Here is a 24,389-nt window from a genome sequence, read left to right on the forward strand (position 1 = left end):
CTCTGGTCCACTCCAGACATGCAGAGCCTCGCTGTGGTCCGTCGGCACTACTATAGCCTCTTCTCCTCTGACGTCACACTGAAGCTGGGACTTTGTGAACTGTGCCGTTGCTGCCCTCTAATGTCTCAAGTAGTAAAAGTCCAATGATTTTTGGACTTTAGGAACAGTTTTGGCATTGTGATAATAGCTTGGCAATGCCAAACCAACTAAAAAAGACCACAATATTTTTTAACCATTCTCGTTCTCCCTTTTCTCTCCTCTTTCTCCATGCAGGCAAAGAGTTCCCCAACTCGTTTGACTCTTTGGTAAAGAAGATTTGCCGGTACCTCTTCCACGTCCTGGCTCACCTCTACTGGGCTCATTTTAAGGAGACAGTGGCCCTGGACCTGCAGGGTCACTTGAACACTCTGTACGCACATTTCATTGTTTTCGTAAGGGAATTCAACCTGGTCGACCCCAAGGAGACCTGTATCATGGACGACCTGTCCGAAATCCTCTGCGCCCCCGTGCCCCCCACCCCAGCACCCGCCTCCCCTAACTCGGCCCCCTCCCCCTCCTCACACAACCACGTGACGGAGAGATGAGCAGGGGGTGCCGTGACAAGCAGCCCCGGGAAGAAGACGGTAGAAGATTAAGATAGAGAAGAGATGGAAACGTTCCTGGTCCCCTTCCTAGACCTCAGGCTCCAGCAGCAGGACTTAGAGACCTTCCACTAACCTGATATTTCACTGACACCAACCAGCCGGAAGGAAGGTTTATTTGAGGGGGGGGGGGTGTTGCCACACCAACAGGAATTGGTGTGAGCCTGTTCCTTCCAGGGGCAAATCCCTCCCATCTGCTCTGCAATTTAAACTAGGAACAAATATGTAATGTTTTTTATTTTAATTTTGGTTTTATTTTACTTTTATTTTATTCTGTTGGAAAAGTTTTATTCAGTTGTATTTGTTTTTCTCATTTGAGACAGTGTTTCTGTTTGCCCTTCTCTCCCTCTGTTCTCTGCCTAAAGTACAGTTCAGGATGGTGACTGCTTTGCTTGAACGTACTATTGTACAGTGTTGTCATTGTGTGGAGAAAAGGTGACTCATCAATGAGTATTGGCTCTTCACTCCTGCCTAGTGGTGGGAGGATTGAAGGGGGAGGGTCTATAGGGAGCCACGTTACTACCTAGTGGGACAATACTAGCCAATCACTGTTTGAGTTGTTAATCTGGAGATGATTAAAGAGCTTCCTACTCAGGACCAGAGAGAACACAAGTCACTGCTATTATTCTCTCCCACCCTCGCTCTCTCTCTGTTCACAAAACTACTCTATCCCTTCAATATTACAGTTGTCATTCTCTTATTACTTTAGTCATGTATTCACCTGATGAACCCCTCTTTAACATCCCTGTCCCAGAGGCCACCCATAGGGGGCAGTATAGACATAGGGTGGCACTGCCACGCAAACAGGGAGATAAGATATCAAAATTCTATGTAAGTTATTTAATACGACCAGACCCGCTAATACAAGACAGACTGGTGCCCATGTCTGGTTACAGGGGAGGTTGGTGCAGAGTGGAGACCTCTTCCCCAGGGAAATGCTGTTTGTTGCGGTGTGATGGAGCGTTGGCCACCCTGCCCTCTCTAGCAGCACAGGAGAAGGACAAGGACATTGGTAATGTCTGCAGGCCCAGAAAGAGGGGAGGAGAGAAAGGAGAAGTATGGTGTGGTCTGCTTTACTGTTCTGTATTGCTGAAGAAGCCCCCCAGCCCAGCCCCTTGTTTTTTGGGGTTTTATTTTCCCTTTTTAAATGATCAAAGAGGAAAGTAGTTAATGAAAGATGTTATCCTACACATATTCAGAAAGCTGCACGGTCTGCTTCATCTTCACTGTACAGAGAGAGGAATCAATCAGACAGCCTCTGTATCGCGGAGGAGGGTTTATTCTCTATTTATTTTAATTTTGTTTTGTTTGCAGGGTTCTTCAGTTCTGGCTTTTATTTTTATGTATTTTAATTATTAACTAAGTTAAAAGCAATTTAATATTTTAAGCTCTGCTGATTATAATCGAATAAAATACATAAATGCCGCTCGGTCTCGTGTTGTCTTCTGTCAACTTGATGATGATGTGTGACATGCATAGAAATATGACACGGAAAACATGTCAAGGAAACTCTCCTCTGCATATCATCCTTACATATATATATATATACACACACACAGTACATGTCAAGTGCTTTTCAACAGGCATTTCCTCTTTATTGCCGAAGTCAAGCTTTGCATAAACACTATCAAAAACCATAGTGATTTTTACCATACAAGAGCATCATTATGTAGATCAGCGGTGCTGAAGTCCTCAAGGGCCACAGTGTCAGTTCTACTGGTTTTAATGCAGTGCCAGATGGAAAGCATGCTGGAGGCTCGTTCTTCAGTGGGGGTGTTGGGCACCAGTACACACACACTGGCCTCTGCCTCCGAACTGGATACAGTACTTGCATAACTTTGCATAATGTTATAAATCTATCAAACTGCATTCTGTCATACATGTGCATATGTTTTCATTTCGGACCCTGATAAAGAATGTATTTGATACGTGCATATTGTGGGATTGCTAAAACAAGACATTCAGGCACCTAAAATCACCTAATGCTTCAGGTAAAGTCGCATTCACATTGCAGTCTATAATAGAGCAATTGGGCTACAAAATACAGTGTTCTTTGATCCTGGTCTTTACTATACCCACAGGCTGTGAAGGTTTTTCTTCTGGTCCAGCGCTGAGTATGAATTACAGGGGGGAGTGTGTGTGAGCCCCATTAAAGGTGCACTGCACCACTTAGAATTGCTTTCAATGAGTGACAGATCTATAACTTGTATTTCTATGTGAAAGTTACATATTGCAGCTGTAAATGCAACAAAAGTCTATCTGGGGGCTCTAAATAATGCTAATTTAACCATTCTATTTATTTAAAGTTCCAGTGCAGACATTTTTATCTTGATTTCAAATTTTGCCGTAACAAGTAAGCACCTTACTGTGATTATGTTCATATAAAATAGTAAAAAAGAAACAAAAATGGCTTCTTAGCAAAGATTCATTTCTCAAGCAAGAATCCCTGCAAGATCCTGCACGTCACCTCTGGCTGACAGTTTTACTAACAGGTATTGTGCCAATTTAAAACTTGCACAACACAGTTGACAGAATTGTCAATTTAAAGACATGTTGCCAATTTATTAATTACTACATTTACCTAACATTACATAGTTAATCCAGATTCTTTGCCTTGATTCGGCAGTCTCATTGCATTTGTAGTTCTTTCTGATAGACACATCAGCTAATTAGTATTTTATTTTTGTGGGGTAAATACAGGAACATATTTTGATAAAAGTCACCTTGTCCTAGAGAGATTTACAGTTATCAAAATGTCACTCCTGGGTAAGCCTACACAAAGCACAGCCCTTATTTTAAGTGTTTCTAAAATCCACAATGGGAAAAATGGTGGAAAAACGATTGGAACCATTTCCTTGCTTGACTGCTAGGTTTTATGGATATTATGACTACGGTACTCAATTACTCTACAGGTAGGTTTACCCAACGTTTTTTCCGCTTGCGCACACACACAAATCAGAACCATGGCCAGCCACATATTTAGCTTACGTTGATTGGACTAAATTGTTTTTGGTTGTCACTCTATTAGACTAAGCAGAGGTGTTTTGATGATGTTGAAATGGTGCTGGAATAGCGGAGGCAGCTCGTTTTCTTTGCAACTTGCAATATATCTCCATGGTTGTATCACGGTCGCAAGGCATATGAACTAGCAGGTTATCGATTTTTTTTCTGGCTTCCGCAGTGATTTTTATCCATGATGCACGCTACTTCTAATCACGTCTTTGGTTGAAGCAGGTGTTAGGACTGGGCAAGAAAAAGGCCTGCACACCCCGTGGGTGCCATGGAACAGAGTAATAACACTGCTATAACATAAACATTTAATTTCTGTAGTATTACAAAGTTATCCATTAAAATTCAATAGGTAATAAAAATCTATTACGTTCATATACAAAATGCAATGACAACTCCTTTATACCTGTAAAAGTAGGCTATTTAGGCTAGTGGGCTGATGGTGCTGTATTGCTTCATGCGTAGTGAGAGCCGCCGCCTTCTCACCGACGGCCGCGGGGTAGCGTGCTCTTGCAGTTTAAACCTGGCGATACCTCCCTTCTCATCCAGTTTCTTGGCACTGCAGCTGGGTGTCGCTACTCTAACTGTGTTACCGAATTTAGAATAGTCCACCGCATACATGCCCTCCTCCTCGGATATAGTGGGCACAAAGCGCTGTCCCCACAGTATCTCCTCAGACAGGTAGGATGTACGGGCCTGGGTTGTTATCCCCGTGGTCTCCACCACCCCCTCCAGCACCACTACCACCTCGATATCATTATTTTGTAAATCCAATGGCGATAGCTCGTAGAGCGGGCTGTCTTTGTCAATAACGTGGCATATGATGAGAGGAACCACCAGGAAAATACCGTTGGTCCCCACGGGGTTGTCCATGTGAATGTCTATCTGGTCCAGGGGGACCACCTCGCCCTCCGAAGTGGTGGTGCGCCTTACCACCTGCATCCGTACGGTGGCACTGATGATCATGCTCTTCCGCAGGTCCCCTAAACGGATCATAAAGCACAGTTTGTTATTTCGGATGGAGATGACGGCGTGCTTGCTGAAGATCAGCGTTTCGGCGCGCCGGTTGGCCTGGGCCGTCTTCATAAAGATACACCCCAGCATTATGGCGTTAATCAGCAAACCCACGATGTTCTGAATGATAAGGACTACTATGGCAGACAAGCATTCCTCTGTGACCATGCGCCCCCCGAACCCGATGGTCACCTGTACCTCTATGGAGAAAAGGAACGCAGATGAGAAGGAGTGGATGTCCGTCACGCACGGGACAAAGTCGTCACCCTTTTGATCCAGGTCGCCGTGCGCAAAGGCAATGAGCCACCAAATCATTGCAAACAGCAGCCAGCTGCACAGAAATGACATAGTGAAAATTATAAGCGTGTGAAGCCATTTTAGATCCACTAAAGTGGTGAAAACATCCTGTAGGAACCGTCCCTGTTCGCGAATGTTGGTGTGGGCCACATTACAGGTTCCGTTTTTGGCGACGAAACGAGCTTTCCGCGCTTTTGACGCCTTGAATTTAGGCTGCTGGACATCCTCAGCCAAGCGGGTAAGCAAGTAGTCGTCCGGGATCAGTCCTTTTCGGGAAAGCATAATGCTCCCATAGCCTACTAGTCACCCCCTAACCACTTGCGTTGGATTACGAAGATTGGCTACCTCTTCTCTTGATGAAATATATTGGTTAAAGGAATTCCTTTTCTCAACTGTGTCTTCTCGTCGAAGGTCAACCGCCGGTGACAGTACTCTTCCGAATGACAGCAGCTGTCCGGAGAGAGTGTTGTGCTGTCATCTAGTCTCTAAAAGTATGTGTGCTCCTCACATCGGTTAGGCAGGGGCACCACCATAGCCGCCCAAGTCTCATGAGAAGATTCAGCTGCCGCTGTCAGTCACGAACTGCAACTCGATATTTCCATCGCTGTTGACGCACCGGTCTGGCGCGCTTTCCACACGATGAAAACAGAAATGGCTCATGTATAGGCCAACCTTTAACGAGGTAGATATATCGTAACAGGAGTGGTGTAATCGTCTACTAACCAGAGTGTTTTACCCAGAGGTGATACAACTACCCCGGCCCCATTGTTCTGATGAGGGAGCATAGAGATACATAGAGGACTCCATTTCCCAAAAGCCCATTTTCGAGGACTTTCGCCATTTTTAAGTAGTCAACTGGGTGGGACTTCCTATTGGTTAAGGAAGGATCACATAATTCCATCCAGGTCACCAGGAGGGTTCAGCCAATGAAGTATAACTGCAGTGGCAATAAATCGCCAACCTTGGCTTTATACCTGTTCAAACAACACACTCAGGGGCAGTATGCACCCTTTCAGTTTGTTTACCAACTCATAGAAGTAGTAGAAGAAGATAATTGATTACTTCAAAATGGAGATTGCCTCAATGGCACTGCCCATGCTCTCACAGATGCCATAATAGAACAGTTACAATGTTGTGTCATCTAACTATCTCTATGGGAGACAGGCAGGTTAGATGAAGCTCAGTGCTGCTAAATTAGCAACAAGATCTCACAGAATCTCTTCAGTATTTCGATGGTTCAGTTTAGCCATTCAATCCGACTGTTTAAGGTAAGGGTTAAGGTTTGGGATAGGGTTAAAACAGAACAACTTGACGGTTAAATTTAGGCATGAATTTTGACTGGTTTGTAAGGGTTAAGGTTAGTGACAGAAAAAATAAAAACAAGTCCCTAGCACTGGAATTAAAGGCGCAATCTTGGGAGCCAGAGCTGGTGGTTTAAACCATGGATCAGATGCTGCTGGAAGTGGTGTTGGAGGGCCAGAAGGGGGAACTATTCCTAAGATCATATCCCAAGGCCCCAGGGTAGTGATGGGGACATCACCCTGTGTAGGATGCTGTCTTTCAGATGGAATGTTAAACAGGTGTTCCTACTCTCTGTGGTCACTAAAGATCCCATGGTAATTATCATAAGAGTAGGGGTGTTAACCCTGGTGTCCTGGCTAAATTCCCAACCTGACCCCATTTCCATCATGGCCACCTAATCATCCCCCTCATTACTAATAGGTATATATATATATATATATTATATATATATATATATATATATATATATATATATATATATATATATATATATATATATATATATATATATATCCCTCCTCACCTCTCCACCTGATAGCTGATGTGTGGTGAGCATTCTGCCTCAAGACATTGGGTGCTACACATTGGTGGTGGATGAGATGAGCTTCCCCCTTAAAGCTCTTTGGGTGACTAGAAAAAGCATTGTATAATTCCAATCAATTGTTGACAATTATGTTACTAGATGGTAATAGAGGCTCACATTGCCCCTAGTGGCCGGTATTGAAGACATCTCCCGACGTCCTGTGGACCATCTGGTGTGACCTGGCTGAAACCAGAGCTTGATCAGGGAAGGCACTAGGCAGAAGAAACTGTTCCTCTTTCAGTAGTACTTGATCAGTAGCCTAATATGAAACATCATCTGAAAGTCTGGGCTATGCTGATGGCATTTCCCTCTAGGGATCAATGAACTACATTTAGTTAATCAATGTTTCAACTCAAATGATTGAATTAGAACCTTTTCACATATGAAAGGTTATTTATTCATTCTCAATTATAGACAATCTTCCCAAACACTAATGACATAATATATTAATAAGAAAATAATTAGACAACACACAATCAAACTACATGCATCTCAGACAATAGACCTGAACATAATACAAATACAGATTTTTCAATGACCCAAAGTGCTTTACAATAGTAGATACTAAACAAAAAACAGAGATTAAAACAAAACAAGAAACAGGGGCTAAAGAAGGGAAAAGAGTGTGATGTCTCAGTGATGTCTTGGGCAGGTGTTGTGTTTCTGACACCCATTAACTATTTAAACAATTATGTAGCAGTCTTATGGCTTGGGGGTAGAAACTGGGTTGTAAACAACAGGTGTAGACTAACAGTGAAATGGATACTTAAGGGCCCTTCCCAACAATGCAGAGAGGAAAACAAATAGAGAAATAATAAAGTAAAACACGTAATAATACAAGTAACTTGTCTATATACAAGGAGTACCAGTACTGAGTCGATGTGCAGGGGTACGAGGTAATAACTTGTCTATATACAAGGAGTACCAGTACTGAGTCGATGTGCAGGGGTACGAGGTAATAACTTGTCTATATACAAGGAGTACCAGTACTGAGTCGATGTGCAGGGGTACGAGGTAATAACTTGTCTATATACAAGGAGTACCAGTACTGAGTCGATGTGCAGGGGTACGAGGTAATAACTTGTCTATATACAAGGAGTACCAGTACTGAGTCAATGTGCAGGGTTACGAGGTAATAACTTGGCTATATACAAGGGGTACCAGTACTGAGTCGATGTGCAGGGTTACGAGGTAATAACTTGTCTATATACAAGGAGTACCAGTACTGAGTCGATGTGCAGGGGTACGAGGTAATAACTTGTCTATATACAAGGGGGACCAGTACTGAGTCAATGTGCAGGGGTACAAGGTAATAACTTGTCTATATACAAGGGGTACCAGTACTGAGTCGATGTGCAGGGGTACGAGGTAATAACTTGGCTATATACAAGGAGTAACAGTACTGAGTCGATGTGCAGGGTTATGAGGTAATGTCACGTTCTGACCTTTATTTCCTTTGTTTTGTCATTATTTAGTATGGTCAGGGCATGAGTTGGGTTGGGCAGTCTATGTTTGTTTTTCTATGATTTGGGGATTTCTATGTTTCGGCCTTGTATGGTTCTCAATCAGAGGCAGGTGTCATTAGTTGTCTCTGATTGAGAATCATACTTAGGTAGCCTGGGTTTCACTGTTTGTTTGTGGGTGATTGTCTATGTGAGTTGCTTTTGTCAGCACAGTTCTTATGATTGCTTCACGGTCGTTTATTGTTTTTTGTACAGTTTACTTCATGTTTTTTATCATCTATTAAATGATGCCTTCACACCACGCTGCGTTTTGGTGTCTGACAATTTTTTAGGGCCATCTTCTGACACAGCCTGGTGTAGAGGTCCTGGTTGGCAGGGAGTTTGGCCCCAGTGATGTACTGGGTCCTATGCACTACCCTCTGTAGCACCTTGGGGTCGGATGCCAAACAGTTGCAGTACCAAGCTGTGATGCAGCCAGTCAAGATGCTCTCAATGGTGAAGCTGTAGAACGTTTTGAGGATCTGAGGGACCATGCCAAATCTTTTCAGCCTCCTGAGGGGGAAGAGATGTTGTCGTGGCCTCTTCACGACTGTGTTGGTGTTACCCTGGAGAAGGCCCATTACATACATGTGGAATCTGAATCCCTCTCATGCTGTTTTTCAAGGCTATGATTCAGGTCCTATATCTTTGTTTTTGACATCCCTTGTGTAACTTTCTCAGTCACAATACACAAAACCCATGCTGAACTGGGTTCACATTTCCAGAATGTCCATGTGTGCTGGGGCCCCCATAACAAACCAGGGGACTCCATAAATGTTAATATTAACCTTGGCATTCCCATAAACACGACCAATATAAACCTTGCTTGCAGCAGTCACTTTCACATTGCAGGCACTGGCACTGTGATACCCCAGTGTCACATGTTTCACAGCCCTTAACCTCAAGTCCAACATGAACCCTAATCTCACCCTAAACTCCAAAAAGACACACTGTTCCTGGGTCTTTTGTCTGTCTGGGAGCTGCTTCAGCTAGACAGTATTGGCTATTTCTAGATCACAGCCCAGAGTCAGTTGAAGTGTCATTCTAACCCAGCCTTCCACAGCTGACTTGCTTGGCTTTGTACATTGTGAGGTCACACAAAACTACCTTCCTGTCAATAAACTGTAGGCAAAACTGCTGTGCAATGATTATGTTTTTTATTAACATAGAATTAACATTTTATGTACAAAAATAGAATAATAATATACAGCCCATGGTACAAGTAAAGAGTTTCATTCTAAATTGCTATATATCCATTTTCAGAAATGTTGATAAATGAGCTTTTCTTGATTAAAGAACTTCTGAAAGAGATAGTGAAAACACTCACCAATCTAATCATGTCATGGGGTTTTTCAGTGACAGGCATGTATTTGTTTAAAATCTATCACTTGATGGTTTCATTTCAGAGAGACAAATAATCATGTCTTTTTTTAGCCAAATTCCTTATATAAAGTGGGGCAAAAAAGTATTTAGTCAGCCACCAATTGTGCAAGTTCTCCCACTTAAAAATATGAGAGAGGCCTGTAATTTTCATCATAGGTACACTTCAACTATGACAGACAAAATTAGAAAAAGAAATCTCCAGAAAATCACATTGTAGGATTTTTAATGAATTTATTTGCAAATTATTGTGGAAAATAAGTATTTGATCACCTACAAACAAGCAAGATTTCTGGCTCTCGCAGACCTGTAACTCCTTCTTTAAGAGGCTCCTCTGTCCTCCACTCGTTACCTGTAATAATGGCACCTGTTTGAACTTGTTATCAGTATAAAAGACACCTGTCCACAACCTCAAACAGTCACACTCCAAACTCCACTATGGCCAAGACCAAAGAGCTGTCAAAGGACACCAGAAACAAAATTGTAGACCTGCACCAGGCTGGGAAGACTGAATCTGCAATAGGTAAGCAGCTTGGTTTGAAGAAATCAACTGTGGGAGCAATTATTAGGAAATGGAAGACATACAAGACCACTGATAATCTCCTTCGATCTGGGGCTCCACACAAGATCTCACCCCGTGGGGTCAAAATGATCACAAGAACGGTGAGCAAAAATCCCAGAACCACACGGGGGGACCTCGTGAATGACCTGCAAAGAGCTGGAACCAAAGTAACAAAGCCTACCATCAGTAACACACTACGCCGCCAGGGATTCAAATCCTGCAGTGCCAGACATGTCCCCCTGCTTAAGCCAGTACATGTCCAGGCCCGTCTGAAGTTTGCTAGAGAGCATTTGGATGATCCAGAAGAAGATTGGGAGAATGTCATATGGTCAGATGAAACCAAAATATAACTTTTTGGTAAAAACTCAACTCGTCGTGTTTGGAGGATAAAGAATGCTGAGTTGCATCCAAAGAACACCATACCTACTGTGAAGCATGGGGGTGGAAACATCATGCTTTGGGGCTGTTTTCTGCAAAGGGACCAGGACGACTGATCCGTGTAAAGGAAAGAATGAATGGGGCCATGTATCGTGAGATTTTAAGTGAAATCCTCCTTCCATCAGCAAGGGCATTGAAGATGAAACGTGGCTGGGTCTTTCAGCATGACAATGATCCCAAACACACCGCCTGGGAAACGAAGGAGTGGCTTCGTAAGAAGCATTTCAAGGTCCTGGAGTGGCCTAGCTAGTCTCCAGATCTCAACCCCATAGAAAATCTTTGGAGGGAGTTGAAAGTCTGTGTTCCCCAGCAACAGCCCCAAAACATCACTGCTCTAGAGGAGATCTGCATGGAGGAATGGGCCAAAATACCAGCAACAATGTGTGAAAACCTTGTGAAGACTTACAGAAAATGTTTGACCTCTGTCATTGCCAACAAAGGGTATATAAAAAAAGTATTGAGATAAACTTTTATTATTGACCAAATACTTATTTTTCACCATAATTTGCAAATAAATTCATTAAAAATCCTACAATGTGATTTTCTGGATTTTTTTTTCTCATTTTGTCTGTCATAGTTGAAGTGTACCTATGATGAAAATTACAGGCCTCTCTCATCTTTTTTTAAGTGGGAGAACTTGCACAATTGGTGGCTGACTAAATACTTTTTTGCCCCACTGTATGTATATATATATATATATATATCCGCCTACACAGTCAAATGTAAGAAATGTACCAATTATAAATGTGTGACATAAATATTTTTAAAAAATGTAGAAAATAAGTCAATACAGTAATATAAGATCTGTATGTAAAATATTTACATTTGGCAGATGTTCTTATCCAGAGCGACTTACAGTAAGTGCATTCATCTTAAGATATATAGGTGAGACCACCACATATCACAGTCAAATATACAGGATACCAACATTACATTCCAACTAAACAATGAATATATAGCATTTAGAAAAAAACACATTTTCTTACACATCTAAAATCTATGAATAAAAAATCTACGAATAGTAATATTTTACACACACATGAATATACACATACGCAAACATTTCTGATGAAAAAGCACAAATGTTAAAAATTGGTGGATATAGCGTTTTGGAAATAAGCTCTTCAAATGCACTTCCTCCCTCTGAATTTCCTCCCTCTTCCTCATCGGTCACTTGTCCGCCTTGACGAATGCTGCAAAGACGCTGTCCTCTTTCTCCAGCAGTGCCTGGGGTCTGTCGTATTCTAGAATGATCCCTCTCTTCATCACTATCACCAGGTCTGCATTCAGGATGGTGTGGACACGATGCTAAGTACAGAAAGAAAAGAGAAAGAAAGAAACATTAGGTTAGAGAGAAATAAACATTTTTAACAACTTCAGTCTTTTGACATTCGGGGTTACATAGATTACAAATATACTGTACATGCTATGCACAGGACGACCACCTACTACAGATACATTTCAGTGATCTTTCAGGGATCTACCCTACTTATCTACCTTCCTTTTATTAAATTTAACCTTAATTTAACTGGGCAAGTAAATTAAGAACAAAGTCTTATTTACAATGACGGCCTACACCGGGCCAATTGTGTGCCTCCCTATGGGACTCCCAATCACGGCTGGCTGTGATACAGCCTAGAATCAAACCAGGTTGTCTATAGTGACACCTCAAGCACTGAGATGCAATGCCTTAGACCACTGCGCCACTCGGGAACCCCAATGAGTAAGCGGTCTCATATGGTCCTCTCTCCATCTCACTTCCCCATGGGAAACCACCATGGCAGCCTGATAGTCATTTTTGACTCTTGTTATTCTAATTTCCAAGTGCATAAAAAGCATGTTTGCTCCCACAGAATGGAGTCCAATAGAAAATCCCAAACCAGCAGGACGGTGGCCCTCCAGGACTAGAGTTGGTCCCTCCTGCGCTACCAGTTCAGATTCTATTTCTATGATACAACCTTGCCACCATTTGCATTAAGGTCATAACAGAAGAGCTACTGACGCTCAATATATCATAATGTAATGTAATGTATCATCATATCAGTACATGTCAGGATGTATAGGCTTTCATATCAGTGAGACAGAACTGGGGACTTTCCAACAGAGATACTTACTGCTATGGTAACCACTGTTCTGTCAGCGAAGGCAGTCATCACCACCTTCTGCAGGATGCTCTCCTATAGGCACAATACAGTCACAAGACAAAGGCAGAAGATGAGGATGAGCCTATAGTAACATTATGTTTTTATACAGTGGCTTGCGAAAGTATTCACCCCCCATGGAATTTTTCCTATTTTGTTGCCTTACAACCTGAAATTAAAATACATTTTGGGGGGGGGGGGGGGGGGGGTTGTATCATTTGATTTACACAACATGCCTACCACTTTGAAGATGCAAAATATTTTATTGTGAAACAAACAAGAAATAAGACAAAAAAAACGGAAAACTTGAGCGTGCATATCTATTCACCCCCCCAAAGTCAATACTTTGTAGGCCCACCTTTTGCAGCAATTACAGCTGTAAGTCTCTTGGGGTATGTCTCTGTAAGCTTGGCACATCCAGCCACTGGGATTTTTGCCCATTCCTCAAGTCAAAACTGCTCCAACTCCTTCAAGTTGGATGTGTTCCGCTGGTGTAAAGCAATCTTTAAGTCATACCACAGATTCTAAATTGGATTGAGGTCTGGGCTTTGACTAGGCTATTCCAAGACATTTAAATGTTCCCCTTAAACTACTTGAGTGTCTCTTTAGCAGTACGCTTAGGGTCATTGTCCTGCTGGAAGGTGAACCTCCATCCCAGTCTCAAATCTCTGGAAGGCTGAAACCGGTTTCCCTTAATATTTTCCCTGTATTTAGCGCCATCCATCATTCCTTCAATTCTGACCAGTTTCCCAGTCCCTGCCAATGACAAACATCCCCACAGCATGATGCTGCCTTCACCATGCTTCACTGTGGGGATGGTATTCTCGGGGTGATGAAATGTTTTGGGTTTGCGCCAGACATGTTTTCCTTGATGGCCAAAAAGCTACATTTTTGTCTCATCTGATCAGAATACCTTCTTCCATATGTTTGGGGAGTCTCCCACATGCCTTTTGGCAAACACCAAACGTGTTTTCTTATTTTTTTCTTCACGCAATGGCTTTTTTTCTGGCCACTCTTCCATAAAGATACTCCAATCTCCGCTGTGGAGCTTTGCAGCTCCTTCAGGGTTATCTTTGGTCTCTTTGTTGCCTCTCTGATTAATGCCCTCCTTCCTGGTCTGTGAGTTTTGGTGGGTGGCCATCTCTTGGCAGGGTTTTTTTATAACCCAACCTTGATCTGTACTTCTCCACAACTTTGTCCCTGACCTGTTGGGAGAGCTCCTTGGCCTTCATGGTGCCCCTTGCTTGGTGGTGCCCCTTAGAGGTGTTGCAGACTCTGGGGCTTTTCAGAACAGGTGTATGTATACTGAGATCAAGTGACAGATCATGTGACACTTAGATTGCACACAGGTGGACTTTATTTAACTAATTATGTGACTTCTGAAGATCATTGGTTGTACCAGATCTTATGTAGGGGATTCATAGCAAAGGGGGTGAATACATATGCACACACCACTTTTCAGTTTAATATTTTTTTACATTTTTTGAAACAAGTTATTTTTTTCACTTCACCAATTTGGACTATTTTGTGTGTGTCTATTACTTGCAATCCAAATATAAATCCATTTAATTACAGGTTGTAATGCAACAAAATAGGAAAAATGGCAAGGGGGATGAATACCTTTTCAAGGCACTGTATCATTGAGTAAAAAAAAGTCAAATAGTCAAATAGTTTGTGCCTTCACTATGGGGAGAATCTTGACCCAAATTAGACACGTGTGAATGAAACTTAATTCACTTTTTATGCACTTTTCTCTTTAAATGTATTCTGACCTTGAACTTTAGCATTTGAATAGCATGCTATTTACCTGCTATTCATTAGGGGTGGAGATCAAAGAAATGAAGGTGTGTCAGAGGTGTGTCTACAGACAAGCCGTATTCTGATCTTGACTTAATTCCCTCATAATTCACCGTTACGCATGATGAAACAATGAATAAGGTCGAGCAACCTGTCGGTTCCAAGTGGAGCAACATCTACTTCCTTTGTTCCGATATAAATAACATCATTCCCCATGCACTGTAATTAACAACTTCATAAGCTATTGATAAGAGCTAGGTAAATGAGTAAGCCCTTTGGATAAGGGGATTGGAAAAATAAATGACAATTGTCTTTGATCTACATTATTTTACCTTATAATTGCTGGAGACAAATGTGAAACCAGTCATATGGCAGCACACTGAAGCATATCAGCATATCAACATATAACCTTTTCCAAAGTGACATTTATGAAATGCTGGTCTTATAACTTGCAGAGATTAAATGTGGAGACCCAAGCTATTGGCTTCCGTAGCCGTGCACAAATGACAGTATAGTGCCAAACCTACCGAGTTGATTTACGATTCATAGAATGCTTTAATTATATGCCAAGACTTTTCCCAAAATATATATTTTTTGTTGCAAATTGCATCTTGTTAAATATTAGCAACTATCGGTAGTCACCCTCAGTTATACCCACAAACATTTATAACTGTCACGTTAGCTTTAGTGTCCTTACATTTTGCATCATTCCATTCCATTGTTAGTTTACCTTTCTTTCCTCTGTCACGTTGGTGAGGTTGTTCCTGAGGATGGCTGGCAATAGTGGATCATATTAGGCTAACGTATTACAAGTTGTGCAATAATTTGGGACATGTAGCCTATTGGAATCATTATGGAACGCAGACCACACGTGCATGGCTCACAATGACTGGAACCTTGTCCTCACAGTTCCTTGATTAAAGGATTATTAGGGTAGATTTATAGGGCTGCTACATAGACTTCTGTTCAACCCCTATTGTAAAATGTTTTCACCTCCCAATATTTCATGGGGTGGCAGGGTAGCCTAGTGGTTAGAGCGTTGGACTAGTAACCGGAAGGTTGCAAGTTCAAATCCCATAACCATTTAAAATGTCTATTTCAACTACCTAAAATGTATTAAGCACACGCAAGAGAACCACGCCTGCAAAGGCCACTATGCATCCTCATTGGGTATGTCTGAATACCATCTACAGAGAAGTGTGTAGGACAAACACAGGATAATATACACACATACACATGGATTTAGTACTGTAGATATGTGGTAGTAGGGGCCTGAGGGCAAACAGTTGTGAAATCTGTGAATGTATTGTAATATTTTTTAAATGGTATAAACTGCCTTCATTTTGCTGGACACCAGGAAGAGCAGTTTCTGCCTTGGCAGCAGCTAATGGGGATCCATAATAAATACAAATGCTGGAAGTCTGAATCGTGCCCATTTGATTAAAACACGTTTTATATTGCCATATGTGTGTTTAAAATGCAATAATACCAAAGAATCACGAGATAATTGGAATATTCAAAGATCTTGTCAATGCAAGGATTCTCTAGTTACCAGAATTTCCACACACCTCAACCTTTATGTAAACTAAAGCATCACTTCTCCTGACTCCTGAATTCTGTCCAATCACTCTGCAGACCTGTAGAAAGCTGTTTAAGATATGCTCCATTTACTCAGAGTTACTCCTGTGTTACTGGGAGGCAGTGCAGTCCCTTGTTGTGACAGGTCCTTTAAGTGTGAATGTGCATTTGAACATGTGTGTGTGTGTATGTGTGCACGTGCATGTGTGTGTGCAGGGGTGAAATTAACCTATTTAGCAAGCACCCATTAATTCACTCCCACTCCCACTGTTGCCCTAGGCCTCTCTTCTCCTCCTTCCCCCTTTTAATATACTTCTATTGTCCCCATCCATCTATAGAATAATGACTTTATCCTCTTTTAAATCCTACACCCCCCCTATCCTCCTTTTAACCATCATCCTACACCTCCCCCTCTCCTCCTTTTAACCATCATCCTACACCTCCCCCTCTCCTCCTTTTAACCATCATCCTACACCTCCCCCTCTCCTCCTTTTAACCATCATCCTACACCTCCCCCTCTCCTCCTTTTAACCATCATCCTACACCTCCCCCTCTCCTCCTTTTAACCATCATCCAACACCTTCTCCACTCTCCACACACACTTCTGCCTCACCGTGGCCATGTCTATAGAGGCTGTGGCTTCATCCATGATGAGGATGCTAGACTTCCTGACGAAGGCTCTGGCCAGACAGAAGAGCTGTCTCTGGCCCTGGCTGAAGTTCTCCCCTCCCTCCGTCACCATGGCGTCTGAAACACAACAAATATCATCACCTTCAACACATTGTTTTATAATACCGGACTGACGCTACTGTACTATACACCTTACCTATCATTAGCCTGAGATTTCTATTACAATGACGTTACATCACATAAATGTTGTTAAACTTGTGCTTGACCCCATGAATAGGGATTTGTCAACTCGGTCAAGTGAATTGACCTCCTTCTAACTGGCTGATCATTGATCAACATCTAATCCAACATTTAGCTGGAATGAATACCAGCAGAAACTGTAGGCCTGAGTAATACATCTCTCTGTCACTGTCCAGTGTGTATAGCCACCACTCAAAAGCACAGGGGCGGCAGGGCAGCCTAGTGGTTAGAAAAAAACACGCATACACTTTTCTCAGTCATAACTGGAGTACATCGTGTGAGAATTTCCTGCAGCCATTATTCCGCTAGAACACAGAGAGAGAGAGAGAGAGAGAGAGAGAGAGAGAGAGAGAGAGAGAGAGAGACTGAAGGTTAGAGATAGTTGCACTAACTAAAATCATACAGCCATGATACAGAGTCTATTCTCAAGGCTAGAGCTAACTGTCCTAACAGAGTCTACTCTAAAGGCTAGAACTAACTGTCCTAACAGAGTCTACTCTAAAGGCTAGAGCTAACTGTCCTAACACAGAGTCTACTCTAAAGGCTAGAGCTAACTGTCCGAACACAGAGTCTACTCTAAAGGCTAGAGCTAACTGTCCTAACACAGAGTCTACTCTAAAGGCTAGAACTAACTGTCCGAACACAGAGTCTACTCTAAAGGCTAGAGCTAACTGTCCTAACACAGAGTCTACTCTAAAGGCTAGAACTAACTGTCCGAACACAGAGTCTACTCTAAAGGCTAGAGCTAACTGTCCGAAACACAGAGTCTACTCTAAAGGCTAGAGCTAACAGTCCTAACACAGAGTCTCCTCTAAAGGCTAGAGCTAACAGTCCTAACACAGAGTCTCCTCTAAAGGCTAGAGCTAACTGTCCTAACACAGTCTACTCTAAAGGCTAGAACTAACTGTCCTAACACAGTCTGCTCTAAAGGTTAGAGCTAACTGTCCTAACACAGAGTCTACTCTAAAGGTTAGAACTAACTGTCCGAACACAGAGTCTACTCTAAAGGCTAGAGCTAACTGTCCGAAACACAGAGTCTACTCTAAAGGCTAGAGCTAACAGTCCTAACACAGAGTCTCCTCTAAAGGCTAGAGCTAACAGTCCTAACACAGAGTCTACTCTAAAGGTTAGAACTAACTGTCCTAACACAGAGTCTACTCTAAAGGCTAGAGCTAACTGTCCTAACACAGAGTCTACTCTCAAGGCTAGAACTAACTGTCCTAACAGAGAGTCTACTCTAAAGTCTTGAGCTAACTGTCCTAACACACAGTCTACTCTAAAGGCTAGAGCTGACTGTCCTAACACACAGTCTACTCTAAAGGCTAGAATTAACTGTCCTAACACAGAGTCTACTCAAGGCTAGAACTAACTGTCCTAACACAGAGTCTACTCAAGGCTAGAGCTAAATGCCACATGTTCCAACTGATCAGGCAATGTATGAGAGGATGAGAGATTGGTCAGGTCACCACTGCTCTCAAACCCACTCCATCTCTCAGTAAGGTTCATCTGGGGTCAAGTCAGAGCGGGTGCTGCACAGATCTACTGTTCCAGTGATGGACATGAGACCGACACATCTATATATCATTAAGCACCAGCTCTCAGCTCATATCTTTGAACAAGTGTAGTGGAAGAATGAGAGAATGTGATACTCGCAACTTGGTGGCGCTGAGGAATCAATACATCGTTTAGATGGATGGCTGTATATTTGCATCTCAATTTTCCAGGAATAGACATTCCCATGAAGTCCGAGGGTCACTGACGCCAGGAGAGGTGTGAAGACTGATGGACTAAATTAATTTTACTGTGAATTAAATTGCCTAGTTTGGATTGTTTGTAGAGTTCATAAAGAGCTACATATTGTGATCTGTTTTATAGTTTCAAGCATTTTAATGTCACATGCACAAGTACAGTGACATGCCTTTCTTGCCAACTCCAACAATTTACTTTATCGTGTTGTTCTTCTTATCTGTTATATCTTGTGTTTTTTTTTTTGTTCTACCTTGTTATTTTTAGAATTACATTGTTTTTGATTACTGCATTGTTGGGATTAGAGCTTGTAAGAAAGCATTCAATTGAACTTGTACAGTTTTTTCATTCTACATTTAACTAGGCAAGTCAGTTAAGAACAAATTCTTATTTTCAATGACAGCCTAGGAACAGTGGGTTAACTGCAGAAGTCAGAAGTTTACATGCACCTTAGCCAACTATATTTAAACTCAGTTTTTCACAATTCCTGACATTTAATCCTAGTAAAAATTCCCTGCCTTAGGTCAGTTAGGATCACCACTTTATTTTAAGTATGTGAAATGTCAGAATAATAGTAGAGAGAATTACTTGTTTGAGCTTTTATTTCTTTCATCACATTCCCAGTGGGTCAGAAGTTTACATACACTCAATTAGTATTTGGTAGCATTGCCTTTAAATTGTTTAACTTGGGTCAAACGTTTCAGATAGCCTTCCACAAGCTTCCCACAATAATTTGGGTGACAGAGCCTCCTGACAGAGCTGAATCAGGTTTGAAGGCCTCCTTGCTCACACACGCTTTTCAGTTCTGCCCACAAATGTTCTATAGGAATGAGGTCAGTGCTTTGTGATGACCACTCCAATACCCTGCCTTTGTTGTCCATAATAAGCCATTTTACCACAACTTTGGATATATGCTTTGGGTCATTGTCCATTTCGAAGACCCATTTGCGACAACACTTTAACTTCCTGACTGATGTCTTGAGATGTTGCTTCAATAATTTTCCTTCCTCCTGAAGCCATCTACTTTGTGAAGTGCACCAGTACCTCCTGCAGCAAAGCACCCCCAGAACATGATGCTTCCACCCCTGTGCTTCACAGTTGGGATGGTGTTCTTCAGCTTGCAAGCCTCCCTTTTTCCTCCAAACATAACAATGGTCATTATGGCCAAACAGTTCTATTTTTGTTTCATCAGACCAGAGGACATTTCACCAAAAAGTACAATCTTTGTCCCCATGTGCAGTTGCAAACCGTAGTCTGTCTTTTTTATGGCGGTTTTGGAGCAGTGGCTTCTTCCTTGCTGAGCAGCCTTTCAGGTTTTGTCGATATAGGACTCGTTTTACTGTGGATATAGATACTTTTGTACCTGATTCCTCCATCTTCACAAGGTCCTTTGCTGTTGTTCTGGGATTGATTTACACTTTTTACACCAAAGTATGTTCATCTCTAGGAGACAGAACGTGTCTCCTTCCTGAGCGGTATGATGGCTGCGTGGTCCCATGGTGTTTATACTTGCGTACTATTGTTTGTACAGATAAACGTGGTACCTTCAGGCATTTGGAAATTGCTCCCAAGGATGAACCAGACTTGTGGAGGTCTACCATTGTTTTTGGCTGATTTCTTTTGATTTTCCCATGATGTCAAGCAACGAGGCACTGAGTGTGAAGGTCGGCCTTGAAATATATCCACATGTAAACCACCAATTGACTCAAATGATGTCAATTAGCCTATCAGAAGCTTCTAAAGCCATGACATAATTTTCTGGAATTTTCCAAGCTGTTTAAAGGCACAGTCACCTTAGTGTATGTAAACTTCTGACCCAGTGGAATTGTGATACAGTGAATTATAAGTGAAATAATCTGTCTGTAAACAATTGTTGGAAAAATTACTTGTGTCATGCACAAGGTAGATGTCCTAACCTACTTGCCAAAACTAGAGTTTGTTAACAAGAAATTTGTGGAGTGGTTGAAAAACGAGTTTGAATGACTCCAACCTAAGTGTATGTAAACCTCCGACTTCAACTATACATGTGAAATTAAAACTTAGCACAATGCAGTAATCAAAAGCTCAGTTGTCTTGGGTCTGCACAACTCTGCCAGGACCTAGGATCAAGAGAGACGCTCAAGTGTTTTAGTACTATATCTCTTGACACAATGGTGAAAATAATCATGGCCTCTAAACCTTCAAGCTGAATACTGGACCCTATTCCAACTAAACTACTGAAAGAGCTGCTTCCTGTGCTTGGCCCTCCTATGTTGAACATAATAAATGGCTCTCTATCCACCGGATGTGTACCAAACTCACTAAAAGTTGCAGTTATAAAGCCTCTCTTGAAAAAGCCAAACCTTGACCCAGAAAATATAAAAAACTATCGGCCTATATCGAATCTTCCATTCCTCTCAAAAATTTTAGAAAAGGCTGTTGCGCAGCAACTCACTGCCTTCCTGAAGACAAACAATGTATACGAAATGCTTCAGTCTGGTTTTAGACCCCATCATAGCACTGAGACGGCACTTGTGAAGGTGGTAAATTACATTGTAATGGCATCGGACCGAGGCTCTACATCTGTCCTCGTGCTCCTAGACCTTAGTGCTGTTTTTGATACCATCGATCACCACATTTTTTTGGAGAGATTGGAAACCCAAATTGGTCTACACGGACAAGTTCTGGCATGGTTTAGATCTTATCTGTCGGAAAGATATCAGTTTGTCTCTGTGAATGGTTTGTCCTCTGACAAATCAACTGTAAATTTCGGTGTTCCTCAAGGTTCCGTTTTAGGACCACTATTGTTTTCACTATATATTTTACCTCTTGGGGATGTTATTCGAAAACATAATGTTAACTTTCAATGCTATGCGGATGACACACAGCTGTACATTTCAATGAAACATGGTGAAGCCCCAAAATTGCCCTTGCTAGAAGCATGTGTTTCAGACATAAGGAAGTGGACGGCTGCAAACTTTCTACTTTTAAACTCGGACAAAACAGAGATGCTTGTTCTAGGTCCCAAGAAACAAAGAGATCTTCTGTTGAATCTGACAATTAATCTTAATGGTTGTACAGTCGTCTCAAATAAGGACCTCGGCGTTACTCTGGACCCTGATCTCTCTTTTGAAGAACATATCAAGACCATTTCAAGGACAGCTTTTTTCCATCTACGTAACATTGCAAAAATCAGAAACTTTCTGTCCAAAAATGATGCAGAAAAATTAATCCATGCTTTTGTCACTTCTAGGTTAGACTACTGCAATGCTCTACTTTTCGGCTACCCGGAAAAAGCACTAAATAAACTTCAGTTAGTGCTAAATACGGCTGCTAGAATCCTGACTAGAACCAAAAAATTTGATCATATTACTCCAGTGCTAGCCTCCCTAAACTGGCTTCCTGTCAAAGCAAGGGCTGATTTCAAGGTTTTACTGCTAACCTACAAAGCATTACATGGGCTTGCTCCTACCCATCTCTCTGATTTGGTCCTACCGTACATACCTACACGTACGCTACGGTCACAAGACGCAGGCCTCCTAATTGTCCCTAGAATTTCTAAGCAAACAGCTGGAGGCAGGGCTTTCTCCTATAGAGCTCCATTTTTATGGAACGGTCTGCCTACCCATGTCAGAGACGCAAACTCGATCTCAACCTTTAAGTCTTTACTGAAGACTCATCTCTTCAGTGGGTCATATGATTGAGTGTAGTCTGGCCTAGGAGTGGGAAGGTGAACGGAAAGGCTCTGGAGCAACGAACCGCCCTTGCTGTCTCTGCCTGGCCGGTTCCCCTCTTTCCACTGGGATTCTCTGCCTCTAACCCTATTACAGGGGCTGAGTCACTGGCTTACTGGGGCTCTCTCATGCCGTCCCTGGAAGGGGTGCGTCACCTGAGTGGGTTGATTCACTGATGTGGTCATCCTGTCTGGGTTGGCGCCCCCCCTTGGGTTGTGCCATGGCGGAGATCTTTGTGGGCTATATTCAGCTTTATCTCAGGATGGTAAGTTGGTGGTTGAAGATATCCCTCTAGTGGTGTGGGGGCTGTGCTTTGGCAAAGTGGGTGGGGTTATATCCTTCCTGTTTGGCCCTGCCTGGGGGTGTCCTCGGATGGGGCCACAGTGTCTCCTGACCCCTCCTGTCTCAGCCTCCAGTATTTATGCTGCAGTAGTTTATGTGTCGGGGGGCTGGGGTCAGTTTGTTATATCTGGAGTACTTCTCCTGTCCAATTTGGTGTCCTGTGTGAATCTAAGTGTGCGTTCTCTAATTCTCTCCTTCTCTCTCTCTTTCTCTCTCTCAGAGGACCTGAGCCCTAGGACCATGCCCCAGGACTACCTGACATGATGACTCCTTGCTGTCCCCAGTCCACCTGGTCGTGCTGCTGCTCCAGTTTCAACTGTTCTGCCTAATTATTATTCGACCATGCTGGTCATTTATGAACGTTTGAACATCTTGGCCATGTTCTGTTATAATTTCTACCCGGCACAGCCAGAAGAGGACTGGCCACCCCACATAGCCTGGTTCCTCTCTAGGTTTCTTCCTAGGTTTTGGCCTTTCTAGGGAGTTTTTCCTAACCACCGTGCTTCTATACCTGCATTGCTTGCTGTTTGGGGTTTTAGGCTGGGTTCCAGTACAGCACTTTGAGATATCATCTGATGTACGAAGGGCTATATAAATACATTTGATTTGATTTGATTTAATCAATAACAATGTAGAACTAAAAATAACAAGGTAGAACAAAAACACACAGGATATAAAAATAAGAAAAACACGATAAATAAGAAAGCTACATACAGGGTCAGTCCATATTGACAATGTGGAGTGATAGAGGTAGATATGTATAATGTTAAGGTGACTAGGTATCAGGATATATAATAAACAGAGTAGCAGCAGTGTATATGATGATTGTATATGAGTGGCTGTGTGTCGAGTCAGTATAAATGTGGAGCCCCCTTGGGAACAGGGATGATGGTGGTCACCTTAAAACATGTGAGGATTACAGACTGGTGTCACTTCTGCTCCTGCTACGCCCTCTGGTGTCTTTTTGACCTGCAATTACTCCCCCTGTACACTCTCTCTCTCTCTCCGTGTGATTGTGTGGTTGGAGACAGGTGTGCTGGAGTCAGAGCAGATCCCTACCAGCTGCAACTCGTTCCATAATCAAGACCTCTACAAATACTCAGTCCTGCCAATTCCACTCTGCCAGATCATAATCTCTGCTCAATCAGTATATGATTCTAGCCATCTAGCCATTTATGATTATTCAAGACCCTGTTACTCTGCCTGACACCGTTTATCCTCTCATTGCAGTTTACACTGTCTTTACGACCTCATTCTCCACATCTGTTTTTTCTGCAACTCATCCGAGCTCCCCCAGATCTGCACAACATATCTCTCTGTGTAACAATAAATACTTTGGTTCATTCATCCCTGTTTCCACATCTGTCTGCTCTTGGGTTCCCCTGTGTTGCTCTGCCTAACAACTGGGCTAAGAAGAGACTGAAAATGACTTTGAATATACCTGCCAGCTGTTCTGTGCTCTGAGAACGGCCCT

The 24,389-nt window shown here is 42.3% G+C and overlaps 3 protein-coding genes across 8 annotated transcripts in view; 1 reads left to right on the top strand and 2 right to left on the bottom strand.

Moving 5' to 3' along the window:
• LOC135556639 (MOB kinase activator 2-like) overlaps positions 1–2,066 on the top strand; it is a 109,312-nt gene extending 107,246 nt beyond the window's left edge. For all 6 annotated transcript variants that reach the window (XM_064990006.1, XM_064990005.1, XM_064990004.1 and 3 more), the window contains one exon: positions 274–2,066. In XM_064990006.1, the coding sequence (XP_064846078.1) occupies positions 274–584 (311 nt within the window). In that variant the 3' untranslated portion in view covers positions 585–2,066. The remainder of the gene's footprint in view (positions 1–273) is intronic.
• A 151-nt stretch (positions 2,067–2,217) lies between these two features.
• On the bottom strand, positions 2,218–5,429 carry LOC135556650 (ATP-sensitive inward rectifier potassium channel 11-like). Its single transcript, XM_064990024.1, has one exon. It carries the CDS (start codon positions 5,241–5,243, stop codon positions 4,074–4,076), a length of 1,170 nt encoding a protein of 389 aa, XP_064846096.1. The 5' UTR covers positions 5,244–5,429; the 3' UTR covers positions 2,218–4,073.
• A 6,077-nt stretch (positions 5,430–11,506) lies between these two features.
• LOC135556641 (ATP-binding cassette sub-family C member 8-like) overlaps positions 11,507–24,389 on the bottom strand; it is a 148,649-nt gene continuing 135,766 nt past the window's right edge. The window contains exons 37-39 of the mRNA XM_064990008.1: positions 16,858–16,991; positions 12,843–12,905; positions 11,507–12,036 (exon numbers count right to left, since the gene is read on the bottom strand). Of these exons, the coding sequence (XP_064846080.1) occupies positions 11,899–12,036; positions 12,843–12,905; positions 16,858–16,991 (335 nt within the window). The 3' untranslated portion in view covers positions 11,507–11,898. The remainder of the gene's footprint in view (positions 12,037–12,842; positions 12,906–16,857; positions 16,992–24,389) is intronic.

This window comes from Oncorhynchus masou, chromosome 15, assembly GCF_036934945.1.
Source record: "Oncorhynchus masou masou isolate Uvic2021 chromosome 15, UVic_Omas_1.1, whole genome shotgun sequence".
Classification (NCBI taxonomy): Eukaryota; Metazoa; Chordata; class Actinopteri; order Salmoniformes; family Salmonidae; genus Oncorhynchus; species Oncorhynchus masou.